This window comes from Ranitomeya variabilis, chromosome 1, assembly GCF_051348905.1.
Source record: "Ranitomeya variabilis isolate aRanVar5 chromosome 1, aRanVar5.hap1, whole genome shotgun sequence".
NCBI lineage: Eukaryota > Metazoa > Chordata > Amphibia > Anura > Dendrobatidae > Ranitomeya > Ranitomeya variabilis.
Genome location: NC_135232.1, coordinates 1067906056 through 1067926943, shown reverse-complemented (window position 1 = coordinate 1067926943; position 20888 = coordinate 1067906056). Strand labels below are relative to the sequence as shown.

The 20888-nt window shown below is 42.1% G+C and overlaps 1 protein-coding gene across 2 annotated transcripts in view; it reads left to right on the top strand.

Moving 5' to 3' along the window:
• The window catches only part of PGCKA1 (PDCD10 and GCKIII kinases associated 1), an 80509-nt gene extending 71354 nt beyond the window's left edge, over positions 1-9155 (top strand). Inside the window, exons 4-5 of one of the 2 annotated variants that reach the window (XM_077279927.1) lie at positions 1325-1377; positions 7840-9155. In XM_077279927.1, coding sequence (XP_077136042.1) covers positions 1346-1377; positions 7840-8632 — 825 coding nt within the window. In that variant the 5' untranslated portion in view covers positions 1325-1345 and the 3' untranslated portion in view covers positions 8633-9155. The remainder of the gene's footprint in view (positions 1-1324; positions 1378-7839) is intronic. The other variant, XM_077279926.1, reaches the window with a different exon arrangement.
• Positions 9156-20888: the final 11733 nt, after the last annotated feature.

Below are 20888 nucleotides of genomic sequence, written 5' to 3'. Positions count from 1 at the left end.
TTGTACTTACAGCCTTAGGCCTCTTTCACACTTCAGTTGTTTGGCGTCAGTCTAAATCCGCCATTTTCCTCAAAAAACGGATCCGTTTTTTTTTTCGACGGATCCGTTTTTTTCCCCATAGACTTGCATTAGCGACGGATTGTGACGGATGGTCGTCCGTTCCATCTGTCATGCGACGGATCCGTCAAAATTTGGCGGACGTCATCTAGACATTGACGGTCATTGCAACGTTTTTTGTCTCCGTTGAAATGACGGATCGCGACGGATCCGTCGCGTCCGTCATTCCATAGAATGGCCACCTATGGGCGACGGATCCGTCGCAACCGTTATTTCGACGGATCCGTCGCCCCAATCCGTTTTTTCAATTTTTTTCAATTGCGCATGCTCCAAAAAGTATATACAACCCCCGAGTAACGGATCCGTCAAAAAAACGGATCCGTTACATCCGTTTTTTCAACAATTGTGACGGATCCGTCGATCCGTCACTTTGTCGGAAGTGACTGACGCCAAACGACTGAAGTGTGAAAGAAGCCTTAAAGGCAATTTTTCGAATATAGGGTTACAGACAATACAAACAAACCACTATTCATCCTCTCTAGGTCTAGTTCTGCCCTTTTTTCTGCTGGTGGTCTTTGGTTACAGGCTGCCACACACTTGACCATTGTGACCAATCACTGGAGCACCAGTGGAAAGGCAGCGCTGGACCTGATAACTGAATATCGGTGTGTTTGTGTTTTCAATGTCTATAACACTATAATAAAAAAAGAATATCCTCAGAAAGCCTTTTTATGTCCTTACTGCTCCATGATGTATATCGGTCATGGTGCCAGGTTAGGAGCTGAGCCTTCTCTACACCGGGCAGGTGCTGGCACAGATGAACAGAAAGCACTTGCCTCTAACAGCAGCAATCGGAGCCCGCTCAGATCGCTGCAGCCAATCTCTACAGCAGTACTGAAGTGGCACAATCCTGGTGGGCAGTCCACTCCGGTTCCTCTTCTTCTGATACAGAAGGGCTTCCATGGTAGCTGGGGGTAGTTTTTTTTCAATTTCACCTAACTTGAATTTTTTTCAGTACATTATAAGGTACAATGAATGAGGTTATAAAAAAAAACTCGTATCGCAAATAACAAGCCCTTCTACGGCTATGTCAATGGAAAAATAAAAAAGTTATGGCTCTTAGATTAAGAGGAAAAAAATTAAGAGTAAAACACAAAAAAATAAAATTGATTGAAAACTTACGGGGGTTAAAATAAATGTAGAATTGTGCACAACCCGTTTAACTTGTGTTTCCCCAATTATTTTGTCTTTATTATTTCACAAACAGGTATTGAGAGACCTTAACCAGATGGGGTGCAACTGCTGCCGAATGCTGAACAGGTACACTGCTTATTTTTACTACACAAATATTATGTATCACCATATTCTATTGATGTCCTGTCTGATCCAAAATAATAAGGCCACGTTCATACGTTCAGTATTTGGTTAGCCAAAATCAGAAGTGGAACAATAAGGCCGGAGACACACTGGTGCGAGATACGGCCGAGTCTCGCTGGTTAAAAGCAAGCTGTGGCACCTGCATTCTGGAGCGGAGCGTGCAGCTGCATAGCAATACATGGAGCCGCACGCTCCGCTCCGGAGTGCAGGTGCCACAGCTTGCTTTTAACCAGCGAGACTCGGCCGTATCTCGCACCAGTGTGTCTCCGGCCTAAGAGGAAGAGTATACTAGAAACACATTAACACTTCTGCATTTATCACCCACTCCTGGTTTTGGATCACAAATACTGATGTGAAATGCTGACCAAACACTGAGCGTGTGAGCGTGGCCTAAGTGGAAGCGCTAAAGCCAGCCATACATGTTGGATGGCTGTTGGTCGATTGATGGTTCAATCAGCAGCCATCTCGGCTGGGTTTACCATAGACCAGCTGATCGTTATTGTGTGCTCTATGAGAGAGATGCTACTGCCACGTCTGAAAGCGATTACTACAAAAGGATCAGCAGACCAAAATCGGACATGCCGGATCTTTAACTCCCCAAAATCAATTACGCAGGACTCTTTTACACATTACAGTGTCAGCCAAACCCGGCAGATTGGGCAGAATTTAGTGTAATGTGCATGGGAGCTTAACATTAGAAATTTGTATTGCCAACTGATTTACACCGGATGATTGCAAACATTCATACAAACATTCGTTTCGAACACCAATCAGTATACATGTCATGACAGTAACATGAATGCCTGTAGAGCACCGTGGTCATTACGTGGCTCGCTTAATCTTGCCTCTTGCTGCACTGCTACATCTTACATCTTAGGGTGGTTTCCATTTTGCCTTAGGGGGTGTAGATGGTCTCTGCAGGAATTTAACTCTGCTGTGTAAAGATTAGGTTTGCCTGACAATCCTGTCTCAGCAGGCTCTATATCTGGCAGCTCCTCCCACCACACTATGCCCAAATGTTGGTTTTTAGCCTGTTGGTCCTGGTAGTAGTGATGGGCAGTCCGGCTCTTTTTGGTGATCCGGCTCTCATGGCTCCGCTCACCAAAAAGAGCCGGCTCTTTCGGCTCACAAAACGGCTCTTTTTGGATCCTAAATGGATCCCTATTGAATAGCTGTTCAGGCATCCGAAACTCCGCCCACCTACCGCAGAAATTCCGCCCACTTCTGAGAGCCAATTAAATTGAAGAGTGGGCGGGGTTTTGCTCAGGTGGGGGGAGTTACGCCTCCCGAAGTCCGGGATTTTACGCCCAGTGAGAGCCATTCAGGAATTTTAGTGGCTCTCACTGGCGTGCCGGCTCCCATCGTTCACAGCAGGGAGCTGGCTCTTTGTGTCTGCTCGTTCGCGAACGACACATCACTACCTGGTAGTGATGTGTTTGTGCATTTCTGTTTCTCCATTACTGACCTAGCTTGCCAACCCATTCTGTCTGAACTCTCCACTCCTGACCTCGGCTACGTATCCAGAACCTGTGATGCCTGCCCTGACCTTGGACTGTTTGACGCTGTTGTCTTTGCCCTCCTGTACTGCATTCTGTGCCTCTGAATCTTCAGTCCAGGGACTGCCCTGGAATGGCACCTGGTGACTACCTGCAGCCATGCCTATCCTCGCCACAAGAGACTCTAGTGACAACCAGGTAGACACTTAGTCACACCCCTTCAAAAGTAAGACCAGCCTGTGGCGCAGTGGATTCACACCCCTCACTGTTACAATACACATGGCTGGCATCAAATACTTATTGAATTGCCACATTGTCGCTCAGTGTTCAACGTTGAATGTGTCCATTTTGAAGGCCCCTAAAAGTCCAAATCTACATTGTTTCTTCTTTATTCAGGGTGTGCCTCATGAGATATTAAAATTTTTTATATCTTAACATCTAAATGGCCATGTTCAAGGGCATTCGTATCAGAGATCTGCGGATGCGGCTGTAGTGGGGCCCTTGGAGAGCTATGATTCAGTCCTTTTTGGCCCCTTGACCCTTATATACTGAGTGGAGAGGACCTGTTTCTAGTTCTATACAGAGTAACTGCATTGTTTGCAAACAATGGAGAGGACTTGTCCCAAAGGTAAAAGAAAGGACTCAGAGAGGAAAGGCTGTGTGTCCCTCTGTGTGTCTATCTGTGTGCTTTTCTTAGATTCTTATACTACTAATTTTGGAGATAAGTGCACATAACCTGCAGCGATGTCATCATAATTTTCTTCAAATTACCTGTGCAATAAATCTTGCATGGCAGAATTCACTTACAACTGTAGGTCATGTCACAGAGGCCACAACAATAGGATTATAGTGGCTAGAAACCAAATCAATTATGCCAGATACAAAAGTTTCTAAACTATATCATGAATAATGAATAAGAATTTGCCATTTTGGTGAGGGCCTAAAAAAGAAAAAGAATCTGAAGTCTTATGGAGCACATCAAACTCCCGCTCTCAGGCTACATGGATCTGAGTCCGTCAACTTTTAAAATAGTAGGTGGAGTGGGACATGACCAAGTCCATTCGAATAATTCATGATTTATCCAACTAAAGTACCCAAAATTACACCAAAAATGTACTTAAAGGGAACCTGTCATGCCCAAAATCGAAGATGAGCCAAGCCCACCAGCATCAGGGGCTTATCTACAGCATTCTGGAATGCTGTAGATAAGCCCCAATGTAACCTGAAAGATAAAAAAAAAGAGGTTAGATTATACTCACCCAGGGGCGGTCCGGTCCGGTCCGATACGCGTCGTGGTCCGGTCCAGTGCCTCCCATCTTCTTACGATGACGTCCTCTTCTTGTAGCCACGCTGCGGCTCCAGCGCAGGCGTACTTTGTCTGCCCTGTTGAGGGCAGAGTAAAGTACTGCAGTGCGCAGGCGCCGGGAAAGGTCAGAGAGGCCCAGCACCTGCACACTGCAGTACTTTGCTCTGCCCTCAACAGGGCAGACAAAGTACGCCTGCGCTGGAGACGCAACGTGAAGACAAGAAGAGGACGTCATTGTAAGAAGATGGGAGGCCCCGGACCGGACGGGGATGCCCATCTTACTGGGACCGCCCCTGGGTGAGTATAATCTAACCTCTTTTTCTCATCTTTCAGGATACATCGGGGGCTTATCTACAGCATTACAGAATGCTGTAGATAAGCCCCTGATGCTGGTGGGCTTAGCTCACCTTTGATTTTGGGGGTGATAGGTTCCCTTTAAGCCTGAGCTAGAGTACCATTTCTGGTGTGGCACATGGCAGTTGAATAATGTGAGAAATTCATTTAGGGGATCATGCTTCTGAATTAATTTGGCACTTTACTTCAGCTAACAGTTCATCAAGACTGGGGTGCAAAAGAGGTACAACACAGCCCTATGACATTAATAATTACCTGCACATGAGCCAGATTCACAGTGCCCACACAGTAACTGGGTACATACTTGTATACAGTATCCAGACAATTAGTTTTTTATGTATATGCTAACATCTCTATTGGTTTATGTCCACATCCCTGGTGGTCATAGAATCCTAGAATGTTATTATTATTATTAGACATACATTTTTCCATGGTGCTTTACATGTGAAAAGGGACAAATATAGACAAGTACAATAAACATGAGCAAAATCATGGCACACACAAGTACAGAAGGAGAGAGGACCCTGCCCACGGGCTCACAGACTACAGGCGATGGGTGAGGATACACTAGGACTGTAGGCTTGTCGGAAGAGGTGATCGTCAGGTTCTTTTTGAAGGTTTCCGTGGTAGGCGAGAGTCTGATGTGTTGGGGTAGAGCGTTCCAGAGTATGGGGAGGCACGGGAGAAGTCTTGCGATTGTGGGAAGAAGAGATAAGAGGGGAGTAAAGAAGGAGATCTTGTGAGGATCGAAGGTTGCGGGTAGGTAAGTACAGCGAGACCATGTTGCAGATTTATGGAGGAGACTGGTTGTGGATGGATTTGTACATCATAGTTAGGGTTTTGAACTGGAGCCTCTGGACAACAGGAAGCCAGTGAAGGGCTTGGCATAGGGGAGAGGCTGGGGAATAGTGGGGAGACAGGTGGATTAGTTTGGCAGCAGAGTGTAGGATGGATTGGAGCGGTGTCAGAGTGCTAGAGGGGAGAGGCCAGAGAGTAGGAGGTTGCAGTAGTCGAGGCAGGAGATGATAAGGGTGTGCACTAATGTTTTTGTGGTTTCGTGGTCAAGGAATGAGCGGATCCGGGAAATATTTTTGAGTTTGAGATGGCAGGAGGAATCAAGGGCTTGAATATGTGGCTTGAAAGAGAGGGCAGAGTCGAGAATCACCCTGAGGCACCGAGCATGTGGGACTGGGGAAACTGAGCAGCCATTGACATTGATAGATAGGATTGTGGAGTGAGAAGGGGGAGAGATGATGAATTCTGTTTTGTCCATGTTCAGTTTTAGAAAGCGAGCAGAAAAGAAAGCTGAAATAGCAGACAGACATTGTGGGATTTTGGTCAGTAAGGAGGTGAGGTCAGGTCCAGATAGGTATTAGAATTGGACGCGACCTAAAGGGTCGTGTCCAACCCTCTGCTCAATGTAGCGCAGGTCTAGAGTATTGGTAGATTAATGCAGAATTCTTAAAAGTCTTGATAAGAATACTTAACTTCTATGCCAACAACCCAGGTGGTCTAATTATAATGAAAGGGTTTATATAAACATTCCTGATGGTCTTGGGCAGAAAGGAATCCATTATCTTTTTCTTCTTGGCAATTCTGACAAGAAACACTGGTGGTGTAGAGATTCTTTTCCCACACCAGACATGTCATCTGATAATAGGAATTGTAAAATAATTTTTTTCAGTTACATTTTTATCTGTTGGGAAACCGATTATAATATGTTGGTGACGAGAGCAGATTTTATATACGGTAGTTTGTATATATTTTTTTATAAAAATGTTAAGATTTGAGAGTCCTCAGTGGTTGATACCTTTTAATGGCTAACTTAAAAGATGGTAACAAATTGCAAGATTTGAGACTGATCAATCAGGTCTTTTCATCAGGCATAGAATTCTATGCCTGATGAAGCGACCTGAGTAGTCTCGAAAGCTTGTAATTTGTTACCATCTTTTCAGTTAGCCATTATATGTTATCAACCACTGAGGACTAGTGTTGAGCGATACCATCCGATACTTGAAAGTATCGGTATCGGAAAGTATCGGCCGATACCGTCACAGTATCGGAATCCAATCCGATACCGATACCCGATACCAATACAAGTCAATGGGACTCATGTATCGGACGGTATCCCTGATGGTTCCCAGGGTCTGAAGGAGAGGAAACTCTCCTTCAGGCCCTGGGAACCATATAAATGTGTAAAAGAAAGAATTAAAATAAAAAATATGGATATACTCACCTGTCCGACGCAGCCGGGACTTCAGCGAGGGAACCGGCAGCGTTGTTTGTTTAAAAATCGCGCTATTACTTGGTTACGTGAATTCCCGGCTTGTGATTGGTCAGGTCGGCCATGTTGCCGGGACGCGGACCAATCACAGCAAGCCGTGACGAAATTACGTCACGGCTTGCTGTGATTGGTCCGCGTCCCGGCAATATGGCCGCCCTGACCAATCACAAGCCGGGACGTCACGGGAGGCTGGACACGCGCTCATTTTAAAATGGGCGCGTGTCCAGCCTCCCGTGACGTCACGGCTTGTGATTGGTTGCGCCGCGATCAACCAATCACAAGCCGGGAGGCTGGACGCGCTCATTTTGAAATGGGCGCGTGTCCAGCCTCCCGGCTTGTGATTGGTTGACCGCGACGCAACCAATCACAAGCCGTGACGTCACGGGAGGCTGGACACGCGCCCTTTTTAAAATGAGCGCGTTTCCAGCCTCCCGTGACGTCACGGCTTGTGATTGGTTAATGGCGGCCATGTTGCCGGGACGCGGACCAATCACAGCAAGCCGTGACGTATTTTCGTCACGGCTTGCTGTGATTGGTCCGCGGCCCGGCAACATGGCCGCCCTGACCAATCACAAGCCGGGACTTCGCGTAACCATGTAAAAGCGGGAATTTTAAACAAACAACGCTGCCGGTTCCTGCGCTGAGGTCCCGGCTGCGTCAGACAGGTGAGTATAGCGATATTTTTTATTTTAATTCTCTATTTTACACATTTTAACATTAATGTTGTTCCGATACCCGATACCCGATACCACAAGAGTATCGGAATCCCGGTATCGGAATTCCGATACAGCAAGTATCGGCCGATACCCGATACTTGCAGCATCGGAATGCTCAACACTACTGAGGACTCTCAAATCTTAATATTTTTCTATCTACTGGCTAACATGGTACAAAGTATATTTTTATATTCGCATATATGTTTTGAAGTAATATTCTATATGAAGTCATATTCTGGTGTCTTTCAGTTATATGTTCAAGCCACAAGAACTACCGCCAAATGGACATGTGAATGAAGCACGCAGCTACGAGCATGACCGATCCAAGTCACCAACTATAAAGATCAGTGAACTTATGAATGAGGGGTACAACATAATTGAACGAGACAGATTCACTGATTCACATGATTTGTACAATCCGCCAGAAAAGATCAATGCTAAAAAGGATGATGCCGACTCCACGGAACCAAGTTTCTCACCATATGTAGCTTTAAATGAGAACTTCATAGAAGATGTCAAAGAACAAGATGATTATTCCTCCCAATCTACTGACAACTTGACGTCAACTCATCTTTCCAGCCAACATATACCAAATGACCACACAGCCAATTCAGACGAGCCAGAATGCATGCAACATGAGCTGTCTGGATCAATACTGGAAAATATTTCTCTTACGGAAAGTGCAATACTTGAGGTCAAAACTAGTGATTTAAACTTAGAGTCCTCCACTGACATTGGAAAAGTTATACAATTTGATAGTCTTCCTAAAGAGGCAAACTATGTACAGGACCCCAACAAAGATCCTCCAGACAAAGCTGACCCTGGATCCAGTTCCCAATCAAATGAACATGTTCCAATAGAGAGGTCAAGATTCCCGTCATTGATTGACCTCATGATCGAAAGAAATGCAGCAAGAGGTTCCAGTAAAAGAAAAGTGGTTACAAATGGGGAAGTCCTAGAAGATGATATAGATCCAGATGTGGCTGAAGCACTAGCAGCACTGGCCGCTGCAATAGCTGGTGAAGAGTATGAGGACTACTAGAGACCTGGGAGAGGGGGTACGTGCACTTTAAAAGCAAGTCAAAATTTAAAAGCAAGTCAAGACAGTAAAATTTTCAGAAAAACAAATTATAATGGGAAATATAATAGAGGTCATCATGGACACCAGATGATGTTATTTAAAGCTGTTGAGGAAATGCTTAATACATTATGTCCATTTTAAGCAGATGTTCTGTATACCACTGGTTGGTAGAAGCAGTCTCCCTTATCTTGTAATTTAATTTCTCAGTGCAACTATTAATATTTATTGGAATGATTGTACAGTGTGATCTTTTTGTTATTGTTTAATCAAGGACAATTGGGCCTCGTGTATATAAAAAAAAATGGGGTTGTTACATAGAGTCTGTATTGCAGAAGAACTTGTGTTGATAAATTACTTTTTTTCCTGATACCCTCTATCCATCCTATCTATAAATGTAAAGGGTTGGTACATTTTAACATTAAATGGATTCTATTTTTTCATCATATAAACCTATGGTAGATCAGTTTGTGAGAAAAGTAGAATCATCCTTTCTCAAATGTGGAGGACTATAGACAATTATTCACACATTTGTAAATTTATTTTACTCACTTATATGGCACCATTAATTCCACAGCACTTTACAGACATCATCATCACTGTCCCCACTGGGGCTATCAATGTAGGTTACCTATCAGTATGTAATTATAATGTGGGTGGAACCTGAAGAACCCGGAGGAAACCCACACAAACACCGAGAACATACAAACTCCTTGAAGATGTTGCGCTTGGTGGGATTTGATCCCAGGATCCCAATGCTCCGGAGTAATAGTGCTAGCCACTGAGCCACAGTACTGCTGTAAATGTTGGTCTTCATATAGATGTCCGTTTTTCACATACAAATGTGTACCTATCTTAGTCTATAGAATATATGGGAAAGGGGAAAGGAGAGTCAGCTCACCGATATGTTGTAGCAGGACAACCATGAAGCCTCGCACAGAGTTGCCCCGGACCAGACGTAGTAACAAAGAAAGAAATGGAGTATCCAGCCAAGCAGAAGGTAAATATAAAATCCAAGGTTTTATTAAAGATGTTTAACCCCTTAAGCCAAAAGGGTGGTTTGCACATTAATGACCGGACCAATTTTTACAATTCTGACCACTGTCCTTTTATGAGGTTATAACTCTGGAAAGCTTCAACGGATCCTGATGATTCTGACATTGTTTTCTCGTGACATATTGTACTTCATGAAAGTGGTAAAATTTATTTGTTATTACCTGCGTTTATTTGTGAAAAAAATGGAAATTTGGCAAAAATTTTGAAAATTTTGCAATTTTCCAAATTTGAATTTTTATGCCCTTTTTGTTAGAGAGTTATAAGGGTTAAAAGTTGACCAGCAATTTCTCATTTTTACAACACCATTTTTTTTTAGGCACCACATCACATTTGAAGTCATTTTGAGGGGTCTATATGATAGAAAATAACCAAGTGTGACACCATTCTAAAAACTGCACCCCTCAAGGTGCTCAAAACCGCATTCAAGAAGTTTATTAACCCTTCAGATGTTTCACAGAAATTTTTGGAATGTTTAAAAAAAAATGAACATTTAACTTTTTTTCACAAAAAATTTAATTCAGCTCCAATTTGTTTTATTTTACTAAGGGTAACAGGAGAAAATGAACCCCAAAAGTTATTGTACAATTTGTCCTCAGTATGCCGATACCCATATGTGGGGGTAAACCACTGTTTGGGCGCATGGCAGAGCTCAGAGGGGAAGGAGCGCCATTTGACTTTTCAATGCAAAATTGACAGGAAATGAGATGGGACGCCATGTTGCGTTTGGAGAGCCACTAAAGTGCCTAAACATTGAAACCCCCCACAAGTGACACCATTTTGGAAAGAAGACCCCCTAAGGAACTTATCTAGATGTGTGGTGAGCACTTTGACCCACCAAGTGCCTCACAGAAGTTTATAATGCAGGGCCGTAAAAATAAAAAATCATATTTTTTCACAAAAATGATCTTTTCGTCCCCAATTTTTTATTTTCCCAAGCGTATAAGAAGAAATTGGACCGCAAAAGTTGTTGTCCAATTTGTCCTGAGTACGATGATACCCCATATGTGGGGGTAAACCACTGTTTGGGCGCATGGCAGAGCTCGGAAGGGAAGGAGCGCCGTTTGACTTTTCAATGCAAAATTGACAGGAATTGAGATGGGATGCCATGTTGCGTTTGGAGAGCCCCTGATGTACCTAAACATTAAAAACCCCCACAAGTGACACCATTTTGGAAAGTAGACCCCCTAAGGAACTTTTCTAGATGTGTTGTGAGAGCGTTGAACCCCCAAGTGTTTCACTACAGTTTATAACGCAGAGCCGTGAAAATAAAAATTATTTTTTTTCCACAAAAATTATTTTTAGCCCCCAGTTTTGTATTTTCCCAAGGGTAGCAGGAGAAATTGGACCACAAAAGATGTTGTCCAATTTGTCCTGAGCACGCTGATACCCCATATGTGGGAAGGAACCACTGTTTGGGCGCATGGCAGAGCTCGGAAAGGAAGGAGGGCCGTTTGGAATGCAGACTTAGATGGAATGGTCTGCAGGCGTCACATTGCGTTTGCAGAGCCCCTAATGTACCTAAACAGTAGAAACCCCCCACAAATGACCCCATATTGGAAACTAGACCCCCCAAGGAACTTATCTACATGTGTTGTGAGAACATTGAACCCCCAAGTGATTCACTACAGTTTATAACGCAGAGCCGTGAAAATAAAAAATCATTTTTTTTCCACAAAAATTAATTTTTAGCCCCCAGTTTTGTATTTTCCAAAGGGTAACAGGAGAAATTGGACCCCAAAAGTTGTCCAATTTGTCCTGAGTACGCTGATACCCCATATGTTGGGGTAAACCCCTGTTTGGGCACACGTGAGAGCTCAGAAGGGAAGGAGCACTGTTTTACTTTTTCAATGCAGAATTGTCTGGAATTGAGATCAGACGCCATGTCGCGTTTGGAGAGCCCTGATGTGTCTAAATAGTGGAAACCCCCAATTCTAACTGAAACCCTAACCCAACCACACCCCTAACCCCAACCACACCCCTATCCCTAATCCCAACCCTAGCCACACCCCTAACTCCAACACACCCCTAACTCTGACACACCCCTAACCCTAATCCCAACTGTAAATGTAATCCAAACCCTAACTTTAGCCCCAACCCTAACTGTAGCCCTAACCTTAACTTTAGCCCCAACCCTAACCCTAACTGTAGCCCTAACCCTAGCCCCAACCCTAACCCCAACCCCAACCCTAGCCCTAACCCTAATGGGAAAATGGAAATAAATACATGTTTTAAAATTTTATTATTTTTCCCTAACTAAGGGGGTGATGAAGGGGGATTGAATTGACTATTTATAGCAGGTATTTTAGCGGATTTTTATGATTGGCAGCTGTCACACACTAAAAGTCGCTGTTTATTGCAAAAAATAGTTTTTGCGTCTCCACATTTTGAGAGCTATAATTTTTCCATATTTTGGTCCACAGAATCATGTGAGGTCTTGTTTTTTTGCAGGACGAGTTGACGTTTTTATTGGTATCATTTTCGGGCACGTGACATTTTTTGATCGCTTTTTATTCCGATTTATGTGAGGCAGAATGACCAAAAACCAGCTATTCATGAATTTCTTTTCGGTGGGGCGTTTATACCGTTCCACGTTTGGTAAAATTGATAAAGCAGTTTTATTCTTCAGGTCAGAACGATTACAGTGATACCTCATTTATATTTTTTTATGTTTTGGCGCTTTTATACGATAAAAGCTATTTTAGGGTATGTGTCCACGTTCAGGATTGCATCAGGATTTGGTCAGTATTTTACATCAGTATTTGTAAGCCAAAACCAGGAGTGGAACAATTAGAGGAAAAGTATAACAGAAACATATGCACCACTTCTGTATTTATCACCCACTCCTGGTTTTGGCTTACAACAAATACTGATGAAAAATCCTGACCAAATCCTGACGCAATCCTGAACGTGGACACATACCCTTATAGAAAAAATAATTATTTTTGCATCGCTTTATTCTGAGGACTGTAACTTTTTTATCTTTTCGCTGATGATGCTGTATGGTGGCTTGTTTTTTTGCGGGACAAGATGACGTTTTCAGCGGTACCATGGTTATTTATATCTGTCTTTTTGATCGCGTGTTATTCCCCTTTTTGTTTGGCGGTATGATAATAAAGTGTTGTTTTTTGCCTTGTTTGTTTTTTTACGGCGTTCACTGAAGGGGTTAACTAGTGGGACAGTTTTATAGGTGGGGTTGTTATGGACGCGGCGATACTAAATATGTGTACTTTTATATTTTTTTTATTATTTAGATAAATAAATGTATTTATGGGAACAATTTTTTATTTTATTATTTAGGATTTTTTTTTTTTACACATCTAAATATTTTTATTTTTACTTTATAATGTTGTCACGGGGGGGACATCTCACTATAGGGTCAGATCGCTGATCTGTCACTTTGCACAGCACTGTGTCAGATCAGCGATCTGACAAGCAGGGCTGCATGCTTACCAGCGCCTCCCTGCAGGACCTGGAAGTAGCCCCGTGGCCATTTTGGATCCGGGGCCTGCAGGGAGGAGACGCTCGGTACAAGGGGAGCACATCGCCTTGTACCGAGGATCTCAGGGAAGCACGCAGGGAGCCCCCTCACTGCGCGATGCTTCTCTATGCCCCGGAACGCTGCGATCATGTTTGATCGCAGTGTTTCGGGGGTTAATGTGCCAGGAGCAGTCCTTTAATGCAGCTATTAACCCTGTGTGACCAACTTTTTACTATTGATGCTGCGTATACAGCATCAATAGTAAAAAGATCTAATGTTACAAATAATAATAATAAAGAAAAAGGTTATTCTCACCTTCCGACATCGCACGCTGTCCTTGGCAGAGCAAGCGGCAGGTTCTGGTGCCAAGGATGCTATGCGACAAGGACCTGCCATGACGTCACAGTCATGTGATCGCGACATCATCACAGGTCCTGCGCTCATACCAACCCTGGGACCGGAAGCTGCCGCGTGCACCGCACACAGGCGCCAGGACTTCAAGGGGCATTTGGAAGGTGAGTATATGTTTATTTTTTATTTTAAGTCTTTTTTAACCACGCATATAGTGCCCACATTGCTATATACTACGTGGGCTGTGTTACATACTGCGTGGGCTCTGCTATATACTATGTGGCTGTGTCGGTTCTGTTATATACTACGTCGACTGTGCAATATACTATGTGGCTCTGTTATATACTACGTGGCTGTGCAATATACAACGTGACTGTCCAATATACTATGTGGTGGTGTAATATACTACGTGCTCTGTGTTATATACTACGTAGCTGTGCAATATACTATGTGGCTGTGTCGGTTCTGTTATATACTACGTCGACTGCAATATACTGCGTGGCTCCCTTATATACTGCGTGGGCTCTTTTATATACTACATCTCTGTGCTATATACTATGTAGCTTGGCAATATACAACGTGACTGTGCAATATACTACATACCTGTGCAATACACTACGTGGCTATGTTATATACTAAGTGGCTATGTTATATACTACGTAGCTCTGCTATATACTACGTACGCTGTGTTACATACTACGTAGCTCTGTTATATACTACGTAGCTATGCTATATACTACGTCGGTTGTGTTATATATTACGTCACTGTGCAATATAGTACGTAACCTGTGCTATATACTACCTACATATTCCAGAATACCCGATACATTAGAATCGGGCCACCATCTAGTATGTGTATATACACACACACACATATACACAAACGTGAAATTAGACTATTCCGCGCTGATGGTAAAAATGGACATGCAGACGATTTGATACAGCACACCGATAAGGATGTTTAAATGAGGCCTTGTATTTTTGGCATGTCAGTGGCTCCGTCAGGGCTTCTATCTGAAACCCTGAGAAATTGTATTCTGGTAGAACACTTGACAGGGCCAATGACTTTAGTAAAGCAGGCGAAGTCACTTTGTGCCCCGTCTGGCCTCTGTTTGGCAATTTTTGCCTTTTTTTGAAGCGGGAAGAAAAGCACACTTGACCATGCCAAAATTAAGGCCAGAGAGCATAATGTGGCTGTCTGCCTCATTAAAGTCAAAGACCCCATCAGGGGTTCTGCCAGAATCTAGTATTTCATAAATTCAGACGGAAGCCCCAATGAAGCCAATGATGTGTGGTCCAAAATGCAATGTGATCCCAGTCTTAGTCATTAACTTTCATAAAGCCTTGTGAAGTCCATACAATTAGTACTTCAGAAATGGGCTATAACAGAACCTTGTTATTGAATTTATTGACCTAAATATAAAAAATTTTATCCTCTACTACGGTGTACAGTCATTTGTGGTTTATAATATTCTGTCCTTGATGGTTCTACATATATTTTGAATCATAAAAACACTACTCTGAAGGATTATGACAGAATGACCACGTTAAGTGTCACCCATCTGAATCTGATAATTACTAGTGATAAGCGAACGTGCTCAATTAGCGTCTTATCCAAGCATGCTCAGGTGTTATGCAAGTATCTCGGTCGTGCTCGTATAATATTTTGAGCCCCGAGACAGCATGTTTTGTGGCGGAAAAAAGCGGCAACACATACGGGGATTGCATTTTTGTTAGCCGCAACACGAGAGCATTGCCTGTCTACAGACGCAAAATATGCAGCTGCAGGAATGCAAAAATATCCGAGCACACCCAACATGCTTGGATAACATGCTATCCGAGCACTTTCGATCATCACTATTAATTACCATTCAGGCCTTACTCCATTTCTTATTCTTGACGATTGGAATAATCTGGTAACATTTCACAGTCTGCAATTTACAGGTGTTAACCAGATATAAGCCATCATTTCTTCGAATTACAGACATATCTGACATTTCTGTCCTTATTTTGACATGTCAGCAGGTGAAATGTACAGAAGTTAAATTTCTTAATTCCTTTGCTTCTTCCTTATTAGCTTAGTTGAGACAAGGGGCTGGCAATGGAGGCAGTTGTATAGGGCATTAATGAGAGGGGAGAATAATGCATACCGGTAGATTGAAAAAAAAAAGAGACTATTAATAGGACATTATTAATCCATTAATAACATGGTAACCTCAAGGTATTATAAGAGCTTTACTTTAGTGGAATTTCATCCATGATTTTTACCCAATTCCCCCATCTGACAGCTATGATGTTGAGGGTAGGGGGAACATTTGTAAACCCACTTCCTGGGCTTCATGACAACTTGTGGAGAAATAGTACAGCTCACTTTAAAACTTCATTGCTACACGTGTGGACATTGTTGGTACCCTTCTGGTAAAGTGAGGAAAAATCCGCAATAGCCACTAATATAACTTGATACTGACAAAAGTAATTTTCTATTTAAATTTACAGAATATCAACTAATGAGAATCAGACATTGTTTTTTAATTGTGGTTCAACAGAAAAGAAAGAAAATTGCCAGGACAAAAATGATGGTCCCTTTATCTTAATATATTGTTGTCCAACCTATTGCAAACAAACAATTTCTGTAACTCTCAATGAAACTTCTGCCCCCGTCCCCAGGTATTTTGGCCCCCTCCTCATGAGCTATCTGCTTCGGCCGTCTCAGGTGTGAAGGTGCCTTCTCCAGACTGAAGGCTACAGTTACTTTAACAGATGTTCAATAGGATTTAGATCAGAACTCATAGAAGCTACAGTCCCATAGACCTTAAGCCTCTGAATAATATGTGCAATTGCAGTAATATTAAACTGTGTGGAGATTGTCTTATAATCTTTACCTTTAACATGCTTGTCTATCATTTTCTTTCAAACCTCCTGACAACTCTTTCCGTAGCTTTCTGTGGTCCATGTTCACACCATGATCCCAAACAGCAAAGTGACTACTTTTCCCCAATAAAACAATGAAAAAAAGTCAAATACACACATTTTGTATCACTGCATTCAGAATTGCCCAATCGATATAAAAAAATTAACCCAATCGCTAAACGGCATAACGAGAAAAAAGTTCAAGACGTCAGAATTACGTGTTTTTAGTCGCTGCTTCATTGCAATAATATGCAATAACGGGCAATCAAAAAAATCCTATCTACATCAAAATGGTATCAATAAAAATTATCAGCTCAGCGCACAAAAAATAAGCTCTCATCCAGCTCCATATCACGATAAATGGAGACGCTACAGGTCTTGGAAAATGGTACCATTTTTTTAACCAAAATTTGAATTTTTTTTTCACCACTTAAATAAAAAAAGAACCTAGACATGTTTGGTGTCTATGAATTCTAAGGCTACGTGCACACGTCCGGAATAGCCGCAGAAATTTCCACGGCAATTCCGCAACTGTGCCGCAGGTAAAACGCATGTGGAATTGGCATGTATTTTCCCGCTAAACACTATCGTTTTACAAGCGTAATTAGCTTGCAGAATGCTAACGTTATACAAGCGATCTGTAGCATCACTTAGAAAACTGATTGACAGGTTGGTCACACTTGTCAAACATAGTGCTTGACAACCGTGACCAACTTTTTACTATTGATGCTGCCTATGCAACATCAATAGTAAAAAGATATGTTAAAAATAATTTAAAAAAAAATCGTGATATTCTCATCTTCCGGCGTCCCCCGCAGCGTTCCTAATGCTCGCGATGCTCCCGTTCCCAGTAATGCCTTGTGGCAATGACCCCAGATGACGTAGCGGTCTCACGAGACCGCTACATCATCACAGGTCATTGCTGCAAAGCATTACTGGGAACGGGAGCATCGCGAGGAGCAGGAAGGCTGCAGGGGCGCTGGAAGGTGAGAATATCATGATTTTTTATTTAAATTTTTTTTTTTTAACAATTATATGGTTCCCAGGGACTGGAGGAGTCTCCTCTCCTCCACCCTGGGTACCAACCGCACGTGATCCACTTACTTCCCACATAGTGGGCATAGCCCCATGCGGGAAGTAAGCGGATCAATGCATTCCTATGTGTGCGGAATCCCTGCGATAACGCACAAAGAATGAACATGCTGCGTTTTTTTCTGGAATACGATTCCGCCGCGGAAAGAAACACAACATGTGCACAAAAATTGCGGATTGCATTCTAATAATAGGATGCTTAATGTATGTTTTTTTGGGAGTTTTATCGCGAAAAAACACAAAAAATCCTGAACGTGTGCACACAGCCTTAATGACCTAGAGAATCATAAGCGCAGGTCAGTTTTAGTATTTAGTGAATATGGTAAAAAAAAAAGAAGTGTGGAATTGAACTATTGTTTTGCAATTTCATCGCACTTGGATTTTTTTTCCCGTTTTCCAGTATACGATATGTTAAAACCAATGGTATTGTTAAAAAGTACAACATGTCCCACAAAAAAACAAGCCACCATATGGCTATTTTGACCACAAAAAAAAAAAAAAAAAAAAGTTATGACTCTGGGAAGGAGGGGAGAAAAAAAACGAAGATGCAAAAATGAAAATATCTCCTGTCATGAAGGGGTTAAAGCTTCTGGATCCTACAGAAAAAAAAAATGAAACTTGGTTCCCCACCATATGTGCCATTTATAATACTGGTATTTCTGCCATGAAAAAAGGGCTGAGTTAAGGCAGTAACTTTATAGCACTCCTAACAGAAGTGATCACATACTGAGCCAAGTAGAATAATGAACCACTAATAATGATTGGAAGGTAAAAAAAGACCAGAGGTGCCGGGAAATGGTCACTGTGATGCCTAATGATGGGATTTAGTGGCAGTCCAGGCACTGTGATTTAGCAATTACAATAACAGCATGAGAAATGTAATAGTGTTCCCTTCATTTCAAAGGACATGTGAGTAACTTTTCCGATAAGTTCTTACACGCAGCCTTTGTTAGGATACTTATTCTGGGGTTTGCTGATTACTGCAAATAGGAAATATAATCTCTAGTCTGAATGAAGAATCTTCTGGATCACACAATACAATGTTCTTCAACCAGCCATCAAGAAATCAGCCAACTCCGTATTTAGTATGGAATAGTACAGAGCTGAACAGAAGAAGTCACCAGTCTCATAATTGCCTAATAAGAGTACCATTAAGGCTGCCGTCACACTAGCAGTATTTGGTCAGTATGTTACCTCAGTATTTGTAAGCCAAAACCAGGAGTGGGTGATAAATGCAGAAGTGGTGCACATGTTTCTATTATACTTTTCCTCTGATTGTTCCACTCCTGGCTTTGGCTTACAAATACTGAGGTAAAATACTGACCAAATACTGATAGTGTGACGGCAGCCTAAAGATGAACGCATAGCAACTCTCCATTCTTAAATGCTACGGTACTTTTCTTATTTGGGAAGTACTGGAAAAAAATATCATGAACTGAACTAGTTGAAGAAAATATTCCCTTAAATTAAATACAAGGAAACTAAGGTCATAGTTGTGTCTCACCTTTTAAGCGCCATCAAACTACAGCACTGTTTTAGAAGTTTCCAACAATCTTCCAATAACCAACAAAATTGGAACACAAGGAGGAAGCAAGTAGAGTCCTACCTTAAAAATGCACATGAGAAAACGGTTTCTCAATTCTAGGAGGCTGACAGACAAGTCTGGTCAGATCCTCCTCCATTAGTGGTCTTTTTGTATACAGAAGTTGTGCAGTCTGTGAGGAAAGAAGCACTAACAAGTGTAGGAGGAGAACCTACTTACTGCATGCATAATTAAATTCACAATGCAACAATTGCCAAAGACTTGGAGTTTGGACCAATTTGATGGTTCTGCTAGAACAGAAACCATCCATCACAGTACCATCAGCAATGTCAAGATGAGATATAGGGAGTTTTTAAGGCGAGTGTTCACACTAAAGAGCAAATCGCCAGTGATTTTATTTTTCACTCAATGTGGGCCAGTTTCACGTTCACAGTCAGAGTACAGACCATAAGGTTCGGAATGCCTGCAAGTCTCTTGGCTCAAACACAACAGTCTCATATACTGTACATGCCATTTAGGCTGTCGAGTTCTTGTCAGGAGGCCCATAGCCGGTCCAGACATTGCAGCCTGTGCTTGGATCGCAAAATGTCAGATGTTAGAAACCAGCCTTACAAAATAGCAGCTGTAAAGGGTTAATCCCAAAAAATAAAAATACCTTTTGACCTAACCAAATCTGTCATTGTCTATAAAAATACTGACTATGATATATACAAGGGAAATTCAGATCAATTGCATAGCTGAATTTTACGGTATAAATTCAGGAACCTATCAAACTTGGATAAAGACTGTCAGGATCGGATGAAGTTCTCCCACTTCACCTCCTATAGCAGAAGTTAGAATCAGTAAAAAGTATATAAACAATCTGGCACTCTTTTCAATGCAAAAATACTTGTTTATTCAGATAAAGCAATCCCAAAAATTCATGTAACGTTTCGGTGTTACAATCAGACCTTCATCAGACGGATTGCAGACTGTTACCGGGTGCCAAATGACAGCGCAGAGAAATGGTAAATCCCTGAGGAAAGCGCCTGCAATTCATCTGATGAAGGTCTGATTGTAAGACCGAAACGTTACATGAATTTTTGGGATTGCCTTATCTGAATAAACAAGTATTTTTGCATTGAAAAGAGTGCCAGATTGTTTATATACTTTTGAGATATAGGAGTAGTATCCTTATTTTGGCACCTTCCCACACGGAGTGACGCGCATCCTACTTTTAGAATCAGCAAAGGTGGTCCTGTACATATTAGTAAGTACCATAAAATCTTGTCCTCAAAAAAGCATCTGTCACTTACCACAAATGTAATTTATAATTTGATGTAATTTCTGTTGTTCTCCTGAATCCAACATCATTTTTCTTTTTTTTTTTCCAGCTGCTCTCTATTCCTGAGATACGACCCTCTCTTCCCTGTATATAAATCTAGTCTTGTTAGCCAACTGGACATAGTTCTCAAGAAAATACCTACAGAGAGGGGATAAGGACCACACCCATCTGGTTAAAAATACCACCATTATGTAGTGGGAAGAGGAGACCATGTCTCAGGAACAGAGAAGTACAGGAACAAAAGAAAAGCAATGGAGGATTCGGAAGAGCAGCACAATTTACACAAAGTTGAAAAAACGGTAATAAGACCTACAGGTAATTGTGTTTCCAAGAATCCATCCTGACAGCATCTATGGAGGATGGCCTTCTTATCCTTACTGGGACAGGAAACAATTAGAGGTTAAAAGGACACTCCCATCTCCACCCCTCAGTGTCTTTTCTAAGTACCACACCAGGATGGATGCAA